The sequence below is a fragment of the Schistocerca americana genome, chromosome 2 (genome assembly GCF_021461395.2).
Source record: "Schistocerca americana isolate TAMUIC-IGC-003095 chromosome 2, iqSchAmer2.1, whole genome shotgun sequence".
In the NCBI taxonomy this organism is placed as follows: domain Eukaryota; kingdom Metazoa; phylum Arthropoda; class Insecta; order Orthoptera; family Acrididae; genus Schistocerca; species Schistocerca americana.
In genome coordinates, this window is record NC_060120.1 from 693,360,599 (window position 1) to 693,382,819 (window position 22,221).

The 22,221-nt window shown below is 39.0% G+C and overlaps 1 protein-coding gene across 1 annotated transcript in view; it reads right to left on the bottom strand.

Moving 5' to 3' along the window:
- Positions 1-9,108: 9,108 nt before the first annotated feature.
- LOC124593217 (heterogeneous nuclear ribonucleoprotein U-like protein 1) overlaps positions 9,109-22,221 on the bottom strand; it is a 134,194-nt gene continuing 121,081 nt past the window's right edge. Inside the window, exons 15-17 of the mRNA XM_047131907.1 lie at positions 19,906-20,044; positions 16,798-17,003; positions 9,109-11,320 (exon numbers count right to left, since the gene is read on the bottom strand). Of these exons, the coding sequence (XP_046987863.1) occupies positions 11,201-11,320; positions 16,798-17,003; positions 19,906-20,044 (465 nt within the window). The 3' untranslated portion in view covers positions 9,109-11,200. The remainder of the gene's footprint in view (positions 11,321-16,797; positions 17,004-19,905; positions 20,045-22,221) is intronic.

The following is a 22,221-nucleotide window of genomic DNA, read 5'->3' on the forward strand; positions in this document are numbered from 1 at the left end:
TTTTTTAGTTTCCCCGAGAAATATGTTGTTAGTGTTTTGATTCATGGAGTGTGTTCTCTAAATGGATGTTACTGAGTTGTAAAATTTTCACTGGACTGTGTGGAATAGTTTCAAAGTTATTAAGAACTGAAGTTGGGTCTGAAGATAGATTGCCAGATGCGGGTTGCAATTTCTGGGTCACGCCACCTTCTTTGAAAAGTCATAATTCTGGAACTAATTGGCAGGGGAAACTAATACTTTGTACACGAGTGTTCCACACATGGTAGAATTAGTGTACTGAATTTCAGTCAAATCTGAGACTATGAGCTGGAGGTGGAGCCCCTGGTTGAACCGACATGGAATGACCCTCTTATTGTGTGCTATCATAATTCTGAATTTTATATTAACATTAAATCTGGCGGTTTTACTGAAATACTGTTATTGCAGGCACAACCTGTTGCAGGTTAATGGTTGCTTCATTTCACATTCACAATGCTTACCCACCAATCGAAAATCTTATTTTGGGTGAATGATTACTTAATTAAAACAATAATTATTTTCTCGAAACAAAAAGTTTATGGAACTTATTTGTCCTCAATTGCTCATGTCTGGGTCAAAATGATCTTTTCTGTTGCTGACCTTTCACATAGAGAGGTATTAAAGGCCTTGTAAATATCTTGTCATCAGTCTGTCTCATATTTGGAACAACTGCCAGCCTTAGTGTTTCTTTGCACTGAGTAGAAATTCAGTGTAAGTTATTTATCAGCCTTGTGTGCTGTATTTGAAATAAATTTAGGGATCATAACTACCTTCTCACATATGTTTTCGCTCAATGCAACACCTGTGTTGGTCCATATTTTAGTGAAGATACCTGACAAGCATATACTACTTGTGATTTTATGCTGCATTTTATCTTTTTCTACATCTAAGTAAATTCTCAACTACAAGTTTTTCACCGACAAGAAAATTACGACCAAGCTGTTACAAACTTATGAAGACTTGGAGATGACAATATTTAATAAGTTAGGATGATTTGTACTTGCTTGTGATTGCATGGTCAAGTGGTAAATCTTGGAGTATCTTCGTTGCTTGTGAATGCTATTGGAGTAAGGATGGGCAAATGAAACCAGTTAATCAAAGGAGAAGACCAAAAGTCCGTAACAGCATTTACCTTAAGTCAGGTGCTTTAGGAATGGCTAAAATCCCAAATAATTCAACAGAATTCTTTCCCCCTTATTTTAATAAATTAATTTAATAAAATCATTGTTATTTATTAAATTTTAGAAGCTTTTGTGGCCACTTTTCAGTGGCCACCCAATTTGTTCATTTTTATTACTTTTTCAAACATTAACAGCTAGAATTGTTAAAGAGATGCCCTACATTGCTGCTGGCAGACTGGAGTAGATCTCTGTGTTGCCACTATTGGAAGAAAACTGTGTTGAGAGATTTCACAAGAATGAAATTTCAGGACTGAGGAATGGAACTTGGAATGTGAGAACAATGAATGAAAAGTGTAAACTAGAAAATGTGAAATACGAAATCAAAAGGGCTGACATTAGAGTTTTAAAACTTTGTGGAAGTGAACACAGAAATGTGTGAAAAGAACCAAACATGAGATGATACAGTACTGGTACTCCAAGAAAATTTACATACGATTCTGGACATATGAATGAGCATTTTAAGCCAAATTATGCATTTTAGCATGATTCAAGAAATTCCGATGCTCTTGAAGTATCCTCTGATGTCTTGTTTCTTTTATGACATACTGTAAAATCTTTTAATCTTTTACACGTACGAACATATGGGCTTCCTGCGTCATCGAAGCTGCGTAAGCGCGGTGACGCCTATTACCTGGCGCTCTCTTCCAGCTGCTGAAACGAACCTGTTTCCAACAGGTCGCAGGAAAATATTGCGAATGGTGGTTTGAAAAGCGTTACATTCAAACCAAATTTCCTTTTACGCAAGATGAACTATGTGCGAGAATGTACGATGAATTACTTAAATCACAAAACGTTTGACTCATTTAAAAATCAGCTCTTTGAGGACGACCATTCAGAAGAATTTCGAGCCCAGATCAAAAATTTACGTCGTTATTAAAAATTTTACTGGCACATTTATGTGATGTATCTTAAAGTGTACCACGCACGAAAAGATCAACATTATATGTGGAAGCTTAGCTTCTCTTCCAGCTTATTAATCTTAGAGATCCAATATTATATGTGAATGCTATGTATATTAATGTAAACCATTAACTTTTCTTATTTGTGTGTTCGCGCTACTGAAGAGTGATCTTGCTATTGGCTTACTATATCATGTGCCCGTGGGGTGCTGGCCCGTGCCGTCATCAGCTGGCGAGATCACACTTACAAAAGCGCCTCGCAATCTCGATTGCAATGCTTCAGAAAGTGACATGCGGTGTTTGGTGGAATTCAAATTTATACCTTCGTAATACGGAAATATGCAGCGTACATGTTGCTGCACATCAAAGGTCTTTCAAAACATCGGTATATGAAAACAAACATTCAAAGAATTGATGATTTTTACAGTGCCGAGGAAGAGTATACTCTCACTTAACATGGAAAATGTGTATTTTTAACCGGGAAATCGGGGAATTTTTTTTCCTCGTCCACGTATACACCCTGGGTAGGGTTGGGCTATGGTCGCGCTCGAGAAACGCGCGACGCGAAGGCAATTTCTCGGGTACGCTCGGGAAGTTGACAGTGCTGCGCTCTGAGAAATTGCGCAAACCTTCAGTATACGAAGCACTGAGTCACAGCGATCGTACTCGTCGTACGTACGTGCTCGAAAAACTTTGAAATTCTACGATTGATATCAACTGTACTACCGTTATTAATGTGTACTGAAGTATTAGTATATGTCTCGTAAGACAAAAATCATAGAATTGTTGTTTAAAACAAAGAACAGAATTCGCATAAAACAGAAGCTTTATTCTTACAATATGAATTACCTTGTACATTCTGCATGTATGCTTAAACGTAAAAGAAGTGCTATAGCCTTTTATATACAGAAACTGCATACATGCGTTTACTTACTGAAAAAAGAAAGGGCACAAAAATTGTTCAGCAGAAGGCATTTTTACATCCCATTGCTACACTGCCGTCGATTTTTGTTTAGAAATATGATATTAACCAATTGTCCTTTTAGTCTGCTTCTTTGTTTGTTTATAAGTAGTCCTGTTTTCGAAAATAGTCTTTCACTGGGAACAGAAGTTGCAGATTTTTTTGCCACGACAGCTAGACCTGGGTAACTTTTCATTTTTTTCCAGTAGTGTAAAGGATTATCCGTGCGTTGTAGGTACGGTTCTTCCGAATATCGTACCTCCAGGTCTATGCCATCACAACCGCTTTTCATTAGATTTTTATTGGAAACCTCTTCATCAAAGAAACCCATAAGGAACTACTGGCGTTTTGTACGAAATGGTACTCGTGGCTAGTGTCGTTAGCAGCCGAATGAGTAGATCGTAGGTTCTCATCCACGTCTGTGCACTCTGCAATTAGGCTTGAAACGGCATGTTTTGAATGAATGGGATTCGTAAATGGTAACGTTTTGAATCTTGGGTCGAGAACTGTGGCAACGGCATGTACATTGTTTGTTTCTATCAATCCTAGCCGGGCTATTAGTGAGTTGTGCAGATGTTGCTGTAGCTCTTGCGCTGTCGTGGTAGCCCACTTCCCATTACATACGGTTATGATTAGCTGTCTGATTATTTGAATAGCTTTCGAAAGAGAGGTATAGTTTTCAGTAAAGATTTCACTTGTTACCACTTCAAATGGTTCTAGTACACAGAAACATTCGCTCAAAATTCTCCACTCGTCAGCTGTGAGGTTCTCTACACCTGAATACAAAGTTGATAAAACAGGCTGCAATGCATTCCTTTTGCTCCACTAGACGTTGTAGCATATAAAACTTACTGTTCCATTGGGTTTCGGTTTCCTGAATCAATTAATGAACAGGTTTTTTCATTAGATCCTGGATCTCGTGGAGTTTTTCATTAGCATTGCAACTCGTTTTAAAATAGCTAACAATTTTTCTGGCCTTTTCCCACATTATGCAGAGCTCACTGTTGCTGTTCAAAGAACTTTTCACAACTAAATTGATGGTGTGTGCTAAACACGGCAAATGTTGCATACCCTATGTTGCCACTGTGAATAAGTTGTACGGCTGCCGTCATGTTACTCGCTTTGTCAGTTGTGATGCTTTCAACTTTGTTTTCAATGTTCCATTTTGAAATCACGTTTCCAAACACCTCACTAATATTTAGCACAATATGCTTTTCCGGGAAACAATGTCTCTAGAGCTAAAGCATTCAGGCACCAATTAGTGTTAATGAAATGACCAGTTACAGCAATGACAGTCACTATTGAGGGAGGTCCAAATATAGGTTGTTAAAGAAACACAAGTCGAGTCTTCCACGGCCAAGTTTACAACCTCTTTCTGTTTATAGTAATCGTCCTCAATCATGAGGCGCAACTTTTTTCGATTTGGTATCGAGTATTGTGGGCCCACCTGTGTCCTCGACGATTGAAAATAGTCTGTTATCATGGCCACTAGTGCTTCATCTAGCTGTTGTTGCCGTCCCTCTATGAAGAGGAACTTAAGATTTAGATCAGTGCTCCTGCACAGGGATACGTTATGCTCCACAACTAGTCCAATAAAATTACATATCGCATTGTGCAAAAGCTAGGATAGTATAGGTTTGGTTTTGGGGTATGTTGTAGGTTATCTGAGTACGATTAAAAAAAATCAATGTTTAAGCGTGGCGGACCACTTCGGACAATATCCGAACTTTTGCACGGAATTCACCTTTTGTACCATACGTACCTGGATATTTTGTGTGCCTAGCACTATTGGAAGAATGAACCTCTGTATCCACAGACGTCGCTGTTTTATTGCTTGATAAATTGTGCAGTTTAAGATGTCTAATCATGCCCGTTGTATTTTTTGATACACTACGGAGATTTTCATGACAAATGTTGCAAGTAACGTTATCTCCATCCTCCGTAAAGTATTGCCAGCACCATGACTTTCGTTTTCGAGTGTCCATATTGATTTGAATAACAACTTTACTTGAATGAAACCTGAGACATACTAGTTACGAGCATGTTTGTCTAGCGGCGGAATTCAATACATAAAACAACAGCGGCGTGGCGTATGTTGTCGCAGCCAACCGGCGCGCAGCGACACACTCCACCGAGCCATTTCTCGTGAGCTTCTCGAGAATTGCTTGAGAACTAGAGGCTCGAGAAATTCTCGGTGCGCTCGAGTCGCCGCGCCTCGCCATCCCATCACTGACCCTGGGTATAGATCGGGATGATAGGATGTTGATAAAGCAACTTTTTATGGGACAAAGTGTTAGTTCAACAAGAGGATAAAGAATAAAAACTATGAAGTACACTGATGATATGACTGTGCTAGCTGAAACAGAATAAGAGTGGGTAAACTGTTTGAAATGAAACTGAGCATTTGTACTGCCAAAGTGACGAAAATCGGAAAAGGTGATGACACGGTTAATATATCACTCCACACTATGGTACCAGAGCAGGCTCCATCATTTAAGTATTTGGTAAGCTTGATAACTTCCATTCGAAGTTGTGCAGAGGACATGAGACACGGAACCTCCATGGGAAAGAAAGCTTTCTACAGTGGAAAGGTTTGTTGACAGCCAAAAGCATCCCCATTACTTTTAGAAAGTGGTTAGCCAAATGCTCAGTGTGGCGTGTGGTGTATTGTGATTCTGAAACATGGACAGTCAGGCTCTAACAACAGTAAAATACATACGTGGTTATGGAGAAGACTGGAGAAAGTGACACGGATCAACAGAATGAGAAATGAGGTGCTGAGCTGGATAGGAGGGGAGAAGAACTTTACGAGGATGATACAGAAGAGGAAAATATGTTTGATCCAACACGTTGTTTAGGAATTGTGTGTTACAAAGGAACATGAAAGGCTAAAGTAAAAGGAAAAAGAAGAATGAGGTAATATAAAAAATGCTTTAAAATAGATATAATTGAATATTATTGCGTTGTTAAAATTCTTCTCGGCAAATCGGACTTAGCTGATCTAGTTGAAGCTGCGTGCGGCTGAGGACTCCGGGAACACTGGCACTTGCCCTTATCACGAAAATCCTCTTCCTGTAATTCCCCTCTTCACTTACTTCAATAAATAAAAAATACATTATACTGTTTCTCCATATAATATTATTCACACTCCCATGTGATACATAAAGCTCACATTACTTCATATCTTTAAGTCGCACATCTTCAGCCTCCTTATACATACGAGACAGTCTGTGAGTAAAAAAAATCATGTACAAATAATTGAATGAAAGTCTCTTTGTTTGTCTGCACCCCACCACAAGTTCACAATTAACGTCTTTGCCAACTACTACGTTCAATCAGTGTTTAATTTTTTAAAAATAAATATTAACTTTGCGGCATCCTGGGGGTCTTTCATCATGTACTTATACAATAAAGGACTGCAGCTTGTCTTGCGGTAGTGTTCTCACTTCTCGCACACGGAGTCCCGGGTTCGATTCCCGGCGGGGTCAGGGATTTTCCCTGCCTCGAGATGACAGTGTTGTTGTGCCATCTACATCATCATCATCATCATCATCATCATCATCATCATCATCATCCCCCATCAATCCATCTGTCCACATTACAGTCAGAAGAAGGCAATGGCAAATCACCTCCACTAGGACCTTGCCTATTATGGCAGTGCGGGTATCCCGCATCGTCCCCTATGCTCCTCAGAGTACAGGACATCATCATCATACTATGAGGAGGAGGAGGTGCTGGTGGTTTGGAATTCTAACAGATGTGAAGAGAGGAAGAAGTTACAAGCCAAGGGAGGGGGATGTTCAGGACAGAGAGGTGGAGGACAGATTCACACACACACACACACACACACACACACACACACACACACACAGAGAGAGAGAGAGAGAGAGAGAGAGAGAGAGAGAGAGAGAGAGAGAGAGAGAGAGAGAGAGACTAACATTGTATACTATACATTTGACACTGGCCACATACTAGAATTAACTGACACACTGGTTCATACTGTGGGGGAGAATTACCATGCCTGTCTGTTCAGGGAAGTATTCAAAATTCCTAAGCGGGTCTGGCTTCCCCTGCTGCAGCGAATGAGAATAATGACTGTGTGTATTGGATACTATTTTGTGTCTGGCTGTATGCAGGTTCTTACAAGCTTCCCATTTCTGTTTCAGTGGTTGGTGGGATATATATAGCCTTCTGTGCTTATTTTGCTGCAATGATAGAAACAGCAGACATATTGTGTGCTGGGGGACTGACAAGTATGTCAGTATGCTGTGTGTGAACTTATCACACCATTGCATCGTGTACTCATGTAAAGTGAGTAAGGTCTTTGCTTTTGTGGATTCAAGAATACTTTATCCTATGAACTTCAGAAATGACATAAGCGTACAGCCAGGTAGTCCATCAATAACACAAATAAGCTGTCAGAAATAGTGCAACATCTTGAAAGATTTAATAACACGACATATGGTCCAACGAAATCAGGACCTGTTGCATTTATCTTCACAAGGGAAGATCACTTAAGCCACTCTTAGACGTTTCTGGAGTAGCCGACTCCAGACTTTCTAATCGGCTACATTCCCCAGCAAGGAGAGGTACTAGTATTAGCATTTTAAGATCAGAGTCTGCCTCACAGACGACCTCACACATCCCTAAATATAAATGGCAACAAATTACAAGCATGTATGAACAAACTACTTGAATACATGTCATCTGCACATTCTCTGAAGAAACCAACCAAAGATGAACATTTTATTTCGCGTAATGTGATAAAGATTACTTTGTTTTAGATTACTGACATTGTTTCAAAAGCTGTTATCTGGAAATAAGAGTCAAAATATCACTGAAATCATGTTCCTACTAAAAATGAATAAATAAATAAATGTTTCAAGTACCTACTGTGTAGCAATGGAATATTTTATTCTTTTTTATGCTGTGGGTCAAGTACATCCGATACATTATAACAATATTAATAGATTACCTATAGTTAAACATTAGGGAGAGAGTTTGTTTTCATTCAGAATTTCTCCAGCAAATGTCAACAGTGCTGCACAGTTTGAACAGTCATGTGACACTGTGCTAACCTAGGCGTATTGCGATGACAATTTCTGGCTCATTTCACATAATATTTAAGGATTCTCTTCATATGCAGAAGTTATTCCAAGTTTTAGAACTACTGGCCAACAATTTATTCACTATAAAATACATTGTTACAAGTTAATATGTAAATTTCATCCACAGAACACTTCCAACTTCCTAACTTATTTTCTTATACTAAGCGTGTTAGAATCACTGGATTTGATTGATGAAAAATACTTAGTAGTTCACTTTACTTTCATTTCAAGAAGCTGAAAACCTGGAAGACCCAAACTTTGGGGTTAGGGACAAATCTTGTAATGGAAAACCGAACTTGACTTTAGCAGTAAATCTATGCTTTAAAAATATTCACAATATACCCCAACATCAGGAATCAAAATAAACAATATCTCTGATATCATCAACTTTCCTACTATATGACTGAAATCTAAACAGTGTAGATGCTGTTTTGATACTCATGATCTGTGCTGGAACTGTCACACTCAAATAATATTGGTGTAGTCAAGGTGTCACACTTCAGTTTTCCACTCTTATATCTTCCTGGTCATCTTAGTATACAGCAGTTTATCTTCAGTAAATCACTACTGTAGCCACCAGGGTGTACATTTGGGTGCCTGTGTGTTAGTGTACTATTGCTACTCCACACATCAATCTGCTACACTTGACTGGTTGCTTTTCCTGTATCTTACATAAATCAGCACTTACCACATAAGGAGCACACACTGAAGTAAGACTTTCAGTTTTAACAATTTCTGCCACACTGTTCTCTCTCTCTCTCTGTGAAACACACACACACACACACACACACACACACACACACACACACACACACACACACAATAACCAATCACTCAAAATCAAGGTCACGCATTTTTCATGTGCTGAAACTTGACTAAAGCAATTACAAAACTACTTAAATTTCTTGCAGAATAATAATTAATGTCACAAAAGCGGAACATTTATGAGAATTTTGATTTTTATTGATTTGTACAATGTACAATAATTTTAAGTGCTTCGATACAGATATCACTTTAAGAATAGCTATGACAAGAAAGAGAAAATAGATGTGCCAGGAATGCCTTTTTTTTCTTCTCTCAACATCCAACATATCACCAGTAGTTGGATGAAGTGTCTGCTGCAATACTGTGTAAACTAAGATCACATTTTAAAACTTCATATGTAGTGACAATAGTTGCAAGATTATTACATCACTAAATTATGGCATCAGCAACAATTAAATTCAAAATTAACATGAAATGTGGAAAAGTCAGTAATATAAAATGTTATTGCAGGAAACAGTTTTGGCAATGTTTTAAATCAACTTCATGAGAAGGTCCAACAACTTTAACACAAAAATTCTTGCAGAAAAAAAGAAAAAGCAGTTGCCTGCCACAGGCTGCAGTAAGGCAAACACCAATGTTGTTTACCTTAGCTTCTGAGGCCTACAGTTTTGATTAATCAAGACACAAAACTGGAATGAGAATGCAAACAAAACTGACGATCAGAGCATAATGTACAATACTGGAACACTAGGCAATTAATAATTGCCCAGCAACTTTCACCTTTTCTTCTTAAGCATTAAGTATGACCAATTTTACTCCAGCATGAAAGACCTTTTACTAGTAATGATTTCTAGTAAACACAAAGCAAAGATTTGTTAACAGATGCACTGCTGTCATATGGGTGAAAGAAAATATTTAATTCCTTGTAATGTGAAAACAAAACTTGTTTTCAGAAGGAGAGGAAAAAAGCAAGAGGAAGGAAATACTGTTTTTGTACTGGCAAGTATTTCTCACTGAAATTACTTTCAAGATACCGTCAAGAACATTAATGGGAAAGTACAATAATTTTGAGTGCATGTTTTTGGAATGTGCAAAGAAATAAATTCAGCAATATTCTTGATCTCTATTACCTATCGAAATTGAAATGTGTTGTGTGTCACGCAGCTTGTATGTGTATGAGAAAGTTATAATTTATGTACCTTTTTAAAATTATACTTAATTCATTGAGTGTGGCACCATATTGGCATCATTGCCACCAAACTGAAAACAGCAATTCAAAAACGATCAAAAAAGCAAAATGCTTGAAACACACACTACTGCGATGGCAGCGAAGTGAATAAATTAACCAGAAATAACAACAGTACTGACTAGTTTACATTGCACACACAACAGCCAATCTGAGTTGACCTCTCCAATGGAACAGTCGATGGTTAGTAAGGAGCGTGAATTGCAAGAAATGTAGGAAATTACATTTTCATTTTGCAAGTGAATAGATGTTACTTAACTTCACAAACTACACTGCTGTTAAAACTAAAGTTACAAGAAACAATGAAATATCTCATGTATCACACTAAGTGCTTCTCCCTTCACCACTGAAATCAATCAGTTTCTTTTGAGTGGCAGATAGTTAATGATTACTTTTTGTAAGCCTTCCCTACTGACATGTCAAAATTATCAGGTTACACGAGGAGGACAATGCTCTTTTCAGATCACACATTTTCACATAACAGAATTCCACTGCCAATTTCTCTAGAACACCACTAGAAAATTTTTGAAAAACACTCTCACAATCGGCAGTGCGATGTTTTCAGATGTATTTTACTTGGGTAATACTGGAGTAGAAAAATTAATATTACACTATGGATGATGCCTGAAATAGCTATGCATATCTTATTGTACTTTATCCGAATTAAAATGATATTTAATGAGTTCCAATAAAATTGAATTTTCAAAATGAATTGCACACCACTATACGTAATGGTCATGGTAATTATACGTACATTTATTCTTTTCTCACATTCACATAAATCTGGTAATTTCATTGTAACACAAAATACAATAATGAACTACAAGAGCTTACTGTCAGAAAATACTTTCTTCAGTTTTACATGTACTCTTAAAACTACTGAGCTATGAAGCACTGTCTGTCATACCTCAAAATCAAAAATGCTTTAACACTGTGTACTTGTGTATCTAGTGTCAAGTCTGCTTTGTAACACTTGTCTCCTGCTCACATCTAAAAAACTGATTTCATTTTGAATATGACATTTACTTAGGGTAGCCCCCACCAGGTGCTACATGCTGACTGGATCCATAATTGTAACCCTGTCCATATCCCTGCCATGTCCCTTGCTGCTGAGCAGGACCACCATAGGAGTCTGTATTCGTCTGCATAAACAATAAAAGAATGCGTTAAGTATTATGTAACAAAAATGAAATTGTTTATTCTGAAATATTACATCATCTTAAAATTAAGACACTAATCACAATTCAAATTGTAACATTATGCCTATGGCAAAAAAATGTTTTTATGTTCATGCATCTCTAAAAACCAACAGGCAAAATGTGGATGCACTATTTCAAAAGTTGGTATTACTTCAAATTCAACAATTAGAGCAACTTCAAAGCACACAGAACATATCTGCAAAACAATGCATTTAAAGAGATGAACTACATTTTGATTTTTGAGAGAGATCTTTGAACCATTCATCATGCAGTACAGCACATACTTTAAATAATGTCTGCGTAAAGCTAGAATCTTTGAATACAATACTCCTTGCTATTACACAGAATGCACAAAATGTTGCATCTAGACTAACTCCACTGCAGCAACAACAGGACACACACAATATCTTTAATGACATCAGCTCAGATCCCACTATCATTTGAAATAGATAATTTGGCAGCTCACCAGGCTCATTTCAGCATTGTGTAGTACCCACAAGGTGAAGTGCTGTCCTGAACAACAAATCTCTTTCCAAACTATGATTTCATCTCCGTTATTGGGTTAAGAATTATTTGCATTTTGATAAATTCTTAATGTTGACCACTTATTTTGAGCTTAAGATATTGTCTACTAGTATACTATTAGTATACACCATTTGGATGACAACACCAATGCTAAAAAGTCTTGCAAAAGACTAATGAAACAAAAAAACAATCAATTACTGATAAAATTATTTAATTAAATAGTTAGAAAATCTACTCACGAAACGGTGGCATATAAAATTCTTGCGTGTGTGTTCTGCTGTCGCTTGGCGAATAGATTTTTTATCTATTCAATTAAAAGACTAATGAAGTATCACACCTTTCTTTAGCACAAACACCACTGGAAAGCTTTTGTTTCCTAAAGTCTTTAAGTGTGGCCATGCAGAAACTACAGCTGCAGGAGCATAATACTTTTGCAGAATTTTATCATGTACATACAATCATCTCTCCACACAATCCTGCTAACAATCACAGCAATTATTTATGCAATAAAGCCTTTTCTTAAAAGTGCTGTTTATTACAGAGGTAGGCAAAGGTAAATACGAGTCAGAAGGTTTATTGGTGATTACTCTGCATGAAAATATGAAGAAATGGCTTTGCCAGTCACTTTACTAAAGGCCGCTGCAGCCTTTTTACAAGAACAAGTCTATCAAGACTGTTTAATGACTATCCCCTGTACCCATCCACTTCCACTTCAGGACCACCACTGATAAGTCTTGCAACAAAGGCAGAACATCTGAAACCACACATGGTTTACTAACTTACACATGTTCGCTGCACTTCTTTTCAATCAAACATCTTCCTTTCCTGTGTAAATCAATGAAGTGCAGGAAACTGACTTTATTATAGATGTGGGGGACATTTATGTTCAGCCGTCAATTTTTCCCTGCCAGCAGAAAGCTCAGTCACTAGCAGTGGCCCATGTGCAGCAAGATAAACAACAGCAACATGAAAGCTGATGTTTTAAATTTCACATTTAAAAAATAATTCATGCGAGAGGACCATAGAGACATACCATCATTTCAGAGCTGCACAGATTACAAACAAAGGGACCTCCCTGGCAGGCTCCACAGCTAGGATCCATAAAATTACAGACTCCCAAACGCGAGTTTGTTGCAGAATCTGTGAGCATTTTCTACATTTGATTATGGCAAGTTTCCTTCAGACAGAAAAATCTCCTGTCCACGAATTAGCATCTATTTTTAAAGCACTTGTCTGACACTCAGATTCCATATTGCTAGATTTTTGGGAAGCACCAATACAGGGACACACTGTGGACTTAATTGAGGTCCAAGCTTATGGAAAAGTTCTTAGAAATGTCTCTGTAAGGTTTTTTACCTAATAGAAACAAGCATGTACTGCTGGGTAGCAAGTGTTCATCAGAGTTAGAGATGTCATTAAGAGTGCCCCAGGGAAGTGTGATAAGACCATTACTCTCTCTATATACATAAACAATCTGACATACAGGGTGAAGAGCAATCCGATCAAGTGTCAATGAGACTGTAGTGTACAGGGAAGTTTTATTGCTGAGTGACTTAACAAGATACAGCAGGACTTTGACAGTATTTCTATTCAGTGTGATGAATGATAGCTTTCTCTAAATGTAGAGAAAGCTAAGTTAATTCAGACAAGTTGGCAAACAATTCTGTGATGTTCGAACACACATTTTCGGTGTCATACTTGCCACAGTCACATTTCTTAAATATCTAGGCGCAATGCTATGAAGTGACACAAAGTGAAATAGGCACATGAGAACTGTAATAGTGAAGGTAAATGGTTGACTTTGGCTTACTGAGAGAATTATAGGAAAGTGCAGCGCATCTGTAAGAGATGATCATGCATAGAACACTTATGTGAGTCCTTCTCGAGTACTACTCTGTGTTTGGAATTCACACCAGGTTGGATTAAAGGAAGACACTGAAGCAATTCAGAGCCATGCCACTACTTTTGTTACTAGTAGGTTTGATTGACAAGTGTTACGGAAATGTTTCGTGAACTACAATTGGAATCCCTGGAGGGAAGATGTTATTTTAAAAGAACACTATTAACAAAATTTAGAGAACCAGCATTTGCATCTGACTGCAGAGTGATTCTATTGCTGCTAACATACATCTTGTGCAAGGACTGTGAAGATGAGGTAAGAGAAATTAGGACCTGTACAGAGGCAGACAGACTGTCTTCTTTCCCTCAATCCGGTTGAGAGGAGAACAGGAAATGTGACTACTAGTAATGGGCCAAGATATCTTCTCCAACACACACCATATGGTGGCTTACTGAATAATATGTACTGTAGATGAGCGAGGATAAGTAGTGAGCACTCATTGGATTTCAATATTTTATTAAATAACAGATAAAATTGAACAGCGATATTGCATCAAATTAAAAAAAGGTGGGGGACACCTCACCCCAGCAGAAATCATTTCCAAGATTAAACAGACTTGCAGTGACGATGCTGTGAGCTATTCATAGATAATGGAGTGGTACACACATTTCAAAGAAGGCCACCCACTGAACCACGTAGAGGCAGACCCTAAACCATACAAAAAGCAGAGCCATTGAACAAGCATATGTTTTTGGTCATGAAAGACTGTTGTATCACAGTAAAAAGCCTTGCAAATGATGTGGGAAACCGCTTGATTACTACATTCAAATTTGACCAACCATTTCTGCATGAGGAGTCTCTCTGAAGTACGTAACGAAACTGTTGACAATGAAGCAGAACCAACATCAGAAAATTGGAAAAGACAATGTAGACAGTAAATCCCATTCTGTGTGACTTGGCTATTTTCCAAGCTGAAATACCCCTGAAAGGAACTTGATTACAGTCAAAAAAAGACATCATGCAGAATGCAATGGCCTGACAGATCGACATTCCAAACGATGGATTAACAATGGCAGGAGTGATGGGAGAAGAGTGCGCGTTTTCAAGGAGACTACTTTGAAAGTGATTGGATTCTGTATCTTCAAATCAATAAATGTGTTTCTACTAAGCAGAAGTTGAAAACGTTTTGAACATATCTCGTGTACAGGAATGACCATCACTAAAATGATTGAACAAACCACCACCACCACCACCACAGTATTTTCATCCTCCTATTTTATTTTATTACTCTTATATTTATAGTTCTCTCTCTGTTTTTAGCTGTACTATTAATTTACATTTAATTTCATTTCCTCTTATCTTTTTATCTCATTCTATCCTATTACCTTTGGACTGAGGCATAGTGTAGAATATATATGGGGTGAGGATAGCTCACCAAACCACAACTGTCCAGTGACATCGTTGTAACTGTTTACATTTTGTGCCAAGACAATAACTTTAATATTACACATTTATTCTGTATTCACACTTTCTTTTGTTAGTAACACCAATTACAAGTAACTGTTGCTGTTACCAATGCAAATCTAAATATGTAAAAGGAGTTACTTTTCATTGTTGTACCACAAAGCCAATTGACTTTGGAGACACTGTATAATGAGGTGACAAAACTCATCGGATAGTGATACGCACATATACAGATGACAGTAGTACCATGTACGCAAAGTATAAAATGGCATTGCAACTGCCATCTGTACTCAGGTGATTCATGCGAAAAGATTTCTGTTGTGGCTAGATCACAGAAATTAAAAGACTTTCCTCAAGGAATGATAGTTTGAGCTACACGCATGGGACATTCCATTTCGGAAATCGTTGGGGAATTCAATTTTCCAAGATCTACAACGTCGAGAGTGTGCCAAGAATACCAAATTTCAGGCATAACCTTTCTCCACAGACAATCCAGTGGCCGATAACCCTTATGACTGACAGCAGCAGCATTTGAGTAGTGTTGGCAGTGCTAGCAGACCAGCAACATTGCGTGAAATTACCGCAGGCATCTATGATGAATGTATCAGTTTGGACAGTGTGTCAAAATTTGGCATTAATGGGCTGTATCAGAAGATAACCAATGCAGATGCCTTTGCTAACAGCATGATATCACCTGCAGCGTCTCTCCTGGGCTCATGGCTGTATAACGGTTGGACCTAGATAACTGGGAAAACTATGGCTTGGTAATATGAGTCCCAATTGCAGTTGGTAAAAGCTGATAGTAGGGTTCAAGTGTGGTACAGACCTTACAATGCCATGGATCCAAATTGTCAAAAAGGCACTGTGCAAGCTGGTGCTGCCACCATAATGGTGGGGGCTGTGTTTACGTGGAATGAACTGGGTCCTCTGGACCAACTGAACTCATTGCATAACTGGAAATGGTTATGTTCAGCTACTCAAACTATATGCAGCCAATCAACGGTGGAATTTTTATTATCTACAATGGGCCATGACACTGGGCCACAATAGTTCGCAGTTGGTTTGAACATTCTGGAGAATTCAAGTGAATGATCTGGCCACCCAGAGCATGTGACAAATCTCACAGAACATTTATGGGACATAATGAAGAGACCAGTTCGTGCACAAAATCCTGCACCAGTAACACTTTTTCAGTTATGGACAGCTATACAGGCAGCATGATTCAATATGTTTGCAGGGGACTTCTGACAAGTTGTTTATTCCATGCCATGTGAAATTGCTGCACTATGCCAGAGGCTCCAAACGATGTTAGGCGGTACCCCATGACTTTAGTGTAGGTTTTCTCTATTTTCAACTGTCTTCTCTACAGATGGCTATCTCATCCTGGGGTCTTAGCAACCTTCCCTCCTTTTTAAACTCACCCATCTTGTGTTGTTTCCTACATCAGAAAGGAAGTAATAAGTTCTGGAAACTAGGAATAGTTTCTTTCCTCTTTTAAATGTGTATAGGCAGTACAAAAATTTTGCTTCCTGAAATATTGGCCAGCTTTTGTATAAAATTTTAAAGTTGAAAATAAGAGCTTTAATTTTACCTGTCCCCATCCTTGATTGCTGGAACCATAACCTTGATTATAGTACTGTTGTTGATTCCAATTGTATGGTGTAGTGCTTCCATAACCCTGCTGTGAATAGCTTTGTTGACCGTATCCTGACTGCTGCTGTTGTGGAGGCTGTTGTTGATGCTGCTGTTGTGACTGCTGTTGCTGGTGGTGTGGTTGCTGTTGCTGCTGCCCATAACCTAATAATAAACACAGAAAATTTTCTTAACATGCCACAAACTATGGTATTGGGCAGTTACTCTCTATAATTTCTTGATTACAGTGAAACAAGTCAGCTTAACAAGGGTATAACACTAGTACAGAACTGGAACAAAACTTACGTATTTTATGGAAAGCTTGCCTGGAGTTTTCCCTACTTTTAATGGGACAAAGAGCAAATGGGTAAGAAAACTGGTGGAAGAATGTAAAGAAATGCAGGTCAATAACACAGGATCTTTTGAGGAGGGGGAGAGCAGTTTCTCCACCTTGCAGTACAATTAAAATAAAGCGCGACTTTTGACAGTTACCGTATTTACTCTAATTTAAGCCGCACCTTTTTTCCGGTTTTTGTAATCCAAAAAACCGGCTGCGGCTTACAACCGAGTGCAAAGCAAGCGGAAGTTCTTAAAAATGTTGGTAGGTGCCGCCACAACTAACTTCTGCCGTCGAATATATGTAGCGCTACACAGGCATGCTTTGTAGGCACAAAGATAAATACTGGCGCCAAAACCTCTGCGTCAGTTTTTTTTTTTTTTAAAAAAGAAAGAAAGAAAGAAAGAGAGAGAGAGAGAGAGAGAGAGAGGCGGAAACGAGCTTTTTTTTCTCCGCCCCGAGTAACGACCACTGCATTTTCATACATTATCCAATGAAGTAAACACAAATTTCGTATTGTTCATCTTCGAATGCAGCAACATTTCAATGTACTACGAAAATCCGACTGGTAAGACTGTTTGGGATGTTTGTCAATATGGCCAACTCTACGTTCTGAATTTTTCCCTACCTGTGAGAAGAGGTGGTTGCTAATAGGAACTTGATGATATGTGAATCACATGCAGTATTCTCTTCACCATAAGAATAATACGAATATAAACATTTTGCCATGTATCCTTTCGTGTTTGCTGCTATCTCATTTAAATCCTGTCTGCCCAATAAACTACGAAACTAGCGTGAGACAACAGCAAACGCGGAAGAATATACTTATCGTGTCATGTTTATATTCGTATTATTCTTATGCGTAATAGTAATACAGTCAGAAATGAAGCACGGCAACTGAAAAATCTAAGATGACTAATTTCTGTGCAGAATTTGATGTACTAAAGAAGCGGCCGCAAAGATTTTCGAACAGAGAAAAATTTTCGCTAAACTCTCATTCAGAACATCCTCTATCATTTGGTTCTTGTTGATCATTATCAAAGAAAGCAGCAGTGTAAGTAACAACAAATAAACAAATAGCAGTCTCTTGCCATTGTTTCGCTAATGAGACGATTCCTCTCTCTCTCTCTCTCTCTCTCTCTCTCTCTCTCTCTCTTTTTTCTTTAATTGTAAGCGGCGGTAGCGCGCACAAAAGCAAGCCATGCCGCGAGCAGCAACAGGCCGTAAACACGCACTATCAGAATGCGACAAACAAGGCATGACACAGTACAGTAATGCATTTTCAGCTTAGAGTGACGTAAACACCTATAACAAAGAAAACGGCACTTATCAGATCAAAGCAAAATAAGCAAATCGATTCAAACCAGACGAAGCATGTGAAAAAGGAAGGGTACCCGTATAAATATGGACGGAGCGCCTGACTCATAGCAATGGCTACCTGGTATAGCTTAACTGCTAAGCTTACGACTTGAACCGAACTACTGTAGCTGTATCGTCATACATTCGACCTAAATTGTGTCTCATATTACAATGGACCAACTTTGTTTCGATTTGGAGGTGCGGCCTAAAACTTTTCTCCCCCCTTGAATTTCGAGTCTCAAATTTCAGGTGCGGTTTAGATTCGGGAATTTTTTTTATTCCTTTATTTCGAGTCTCATTTTTCAGGTGCAGCTTACATTTGAGGGCGGCTTAGATTCGAGTAAATACGGTATGCACTGAGTGAGTGGAGGTCAGTGTTGTTACCATCATGTGTGCAGTATATCATGCCCACTTTGGTGCACAAATTAGCTGTCAGTGAAGCATTGTTAAATAACAAATGAAAATACCAAGTAGGAAACTTCTACATTAACCACGCATATTAATAAAATATTCACTGACATGTAATTTGAGTCTAAGGGAAGGATCATATCTTCCTCCGACACAAAACTGGCGTTGGAGCTGACAGGAATTACAGAATCTTCCATTTCTTCTCCTGGAAAACCTTGCAGCATCAGTGTGACTGACTACTGTACAGAACTAGAAACCTTTCACGTGGTGTAACGTTAACAATAGCTGCTTTTGTTAGCATTTGCAATTTACTGAGCTTAAACTATTTTGTTTCTATCCAAGTCACTTTTCACCTAGGTCTAATTATGTTCAAGACTACTAAAATTACAAGGTATTCTGCCATATTGTATTATGCACTTTATCCATAGCCAGATTGTTGACATGGAAGCATCTTTTCTTTGCATGCACTATTTTACAACTACTTCTCTTCTGCTGATTTATTAAAAGTGCAGCACGAAACTCTTCTTCCCATAACTTAGCAGCACTTGACAAATCATTTTCAAAGTCAGTCATAATAATCTGACATAATTAACCTGATGACAGGTTCTTGGTATCATTGATAAACTGTCCAGATACATGAAGTTCTATCAGGGAGAAAAAACGTGTCAAAGGTAATACAATGTCAAAATTTTGTTTGGACCATGGATCTTTAGCTTGCTCTTCCAAAAGAAGCCATCAATCCCACTTTTTTGTCACTGATTACTCACATTTACTACCTGAATTGATGTTCAGCCCCAACAAAAATTGAAAGCATCCGACTGTAATAGCTTGTCAAGACTACAAATAGGACTGCAAAACTAGACACAGCACTGATGATTGTACTATACTGGTGGGAAGTAGACCAATGAAACAATGCCAAAGTAACGAACATTTCCAATAAATATATACAATATTTTTATTTACCTTTCCAGCTCTGCTGGGTGTTTTGTTGTCCCCAGCTTTGCTGATTATAATTCTGGCCCCAGCCTCCACCTGAGCTGCCACTACTGCTTACATTACTAGGTGTGGCCCCACTTCCTTGGTTGTAATTCCCCCAACCTCCCTGTGAAAACAGAACAGTGATTATTTGATATATTCACAAGTCTAATTCAGTGAAATACTGAATTTCTGACTTTGCTGAACTCTACATGTAACAAATATTTTATGAAACATATTCAACTATACAAAAGTGATGCAAGTCAAATTAACAAGTGCAGTGACTTCTAGTTGGAAAAGAAATGAAAGGTTTAACTGACAAATGGACATCATCTGTCACAGGGCCTACCACTGTATTAGAGTTTACGGAGCCCTCCATTGTTTTCACTTCATTATGTGCTACATAGACAATTTTTTGTCACAACTCCAAGCTTTTGAAGCAACATGTTCCTTTGTAAAAGTAAAGAAGGAGGAAGGGAAATATCAGGGGAGGTAAGACAGATAACGTTGCCATGGACCACTCTGAATCTAGGTTAAGGGCTACATGTGACACAGGAGTATGAAAGGCAGCAAAGATACAGGAAAATGCATCAGACTGAGATGACAAAAATCATGTATTGGTAAACACCGCCTCCAGAGCAGTTTAAAACATTATCTCTGAAAATAAAAGCAGCTCTCCAAGTTAACTAAGAAGCAGTTCAATTGCCTGCCAACAGTCAAAGAATCTGGAAGATCATGGTGCATATGTGCCACTTTCCTTAAGACTCCTCAACGACAATAGCGAGTGGCTTACTAGAAGATAAAATAACTTATGGGTATCACTTATGTAGAGGCAACATAGGACAGTGGATTCCTTCTTCCTTCAGGGACGAAAAGCATGGAGATCATTAGAGGAAGCAGTAGCTAACCAGATGATCTATCTCCAAGTGAGTTTACACCCGCAGAACTGTGTCAAGACCATCAAAGCAAATGCTGTACAAGTAATGTGAGCAATAGCCTGGACACTGTTGGTTGAGTCACTGAAAAATTAAAATATAATTGAGAAAGGCATGTTTAATAAAACGTAGTTTTTTTTTAGCAGAGCTGATAGTCCTACACAAACCCAGCGTTGAATGTTGTTCCTGACCAGCAGAGGATGGAAAGCACATCTCCTGTCCCTGGGTTTAGCATCATCAACGAAAATGATGGTAGCCCCTGATACTCCTTAAGAACTGTGGAACAGATGCCTTAACATGCTGGAGCCAATGAACTTTAGATCCTTGAAACAAGAGTGGTCCTATTCGTTGTCTGGGTACTCACCAAGAAGGAGTGCATGGGAAAGCACAATCAACACAATCTAAGGAGGGTAGACGATAGTCCTAGCAGAGGGTCTAGGAGAGTAGACGATAGTCCTAGCAGAGGGTCTAGGAGAGTAGACGATAGTCCTAGCAGAGGGTCTAGGAGAGTAGACGATAGTCCTAGCAGAGGGTCTAGGAGAGTAGACGATAGTCCTAGCAGAGGGTCTAGGAGAGTAGACGATAGTCCTAGCAGAGGGTCTAGGAGAGTAGACGATAGTCCTAGCAGAGGGTCTAGGAGAGTAGACGATAGTCCTAGCAGAGGGTCTAGGAGAGTAGACGATAGTCCTAGCAGAGGGTCTAGGAGAGTAGACGATAGTCCTAGCAGAGGGTCTAGGAGAGTAGACGATAGTCCTAGCAGAGGGTCTAGGAGAGTAGACGATAGTCCTAGCAGAGGGTCTAGGAGAGTAGACGATAGTCCTAGCAGAGGGTTATAGGAGAGTAGACGATAGTCCTAGCAGAGGGTCTAGGAGAGTAGACGATAGTCCTAGCAGAGGGTCTAGGAGAGTAGACGATAGTCCTAGCAGAGGGCCTAGGAGAGTAGACGATAGTCCTAGCAGAGGGCCTAGGAGAGTAGACGATAGTCCTAGCAGAGGGCCTAGGAGAGTAGACGATAGTCCTAGCAGAGGGCCTAGGAGAGTAGACGATAGTCCTAGCAGAGGGCCTAGGAGAGTAGACGATAGTCCTAGCAGAGGGCCTAGGAGAGTAGACGATAGTCCTAGCAGAGGGCCTAGGAGAGTAGACGATAGTCCTAGCAGAGGGCCTAGGAGAGTAGACGATAGTCCTAGCAGAGGGCCTAGGAGAGTAGACGATAGTCCTAGCAGAGGGCCTAGGAGAGTAGACGATAGTCCTAGCAGAGGGCCTAGGAGAGTAGACGATAGTCCTAGCAGAGGGCCTAGGAGAGTAGACGATAGTCCTAGCAGAGGGTCTAGGAGAGTAGACGATAGTCCTAGCAGAGGGTCTAGGAGAG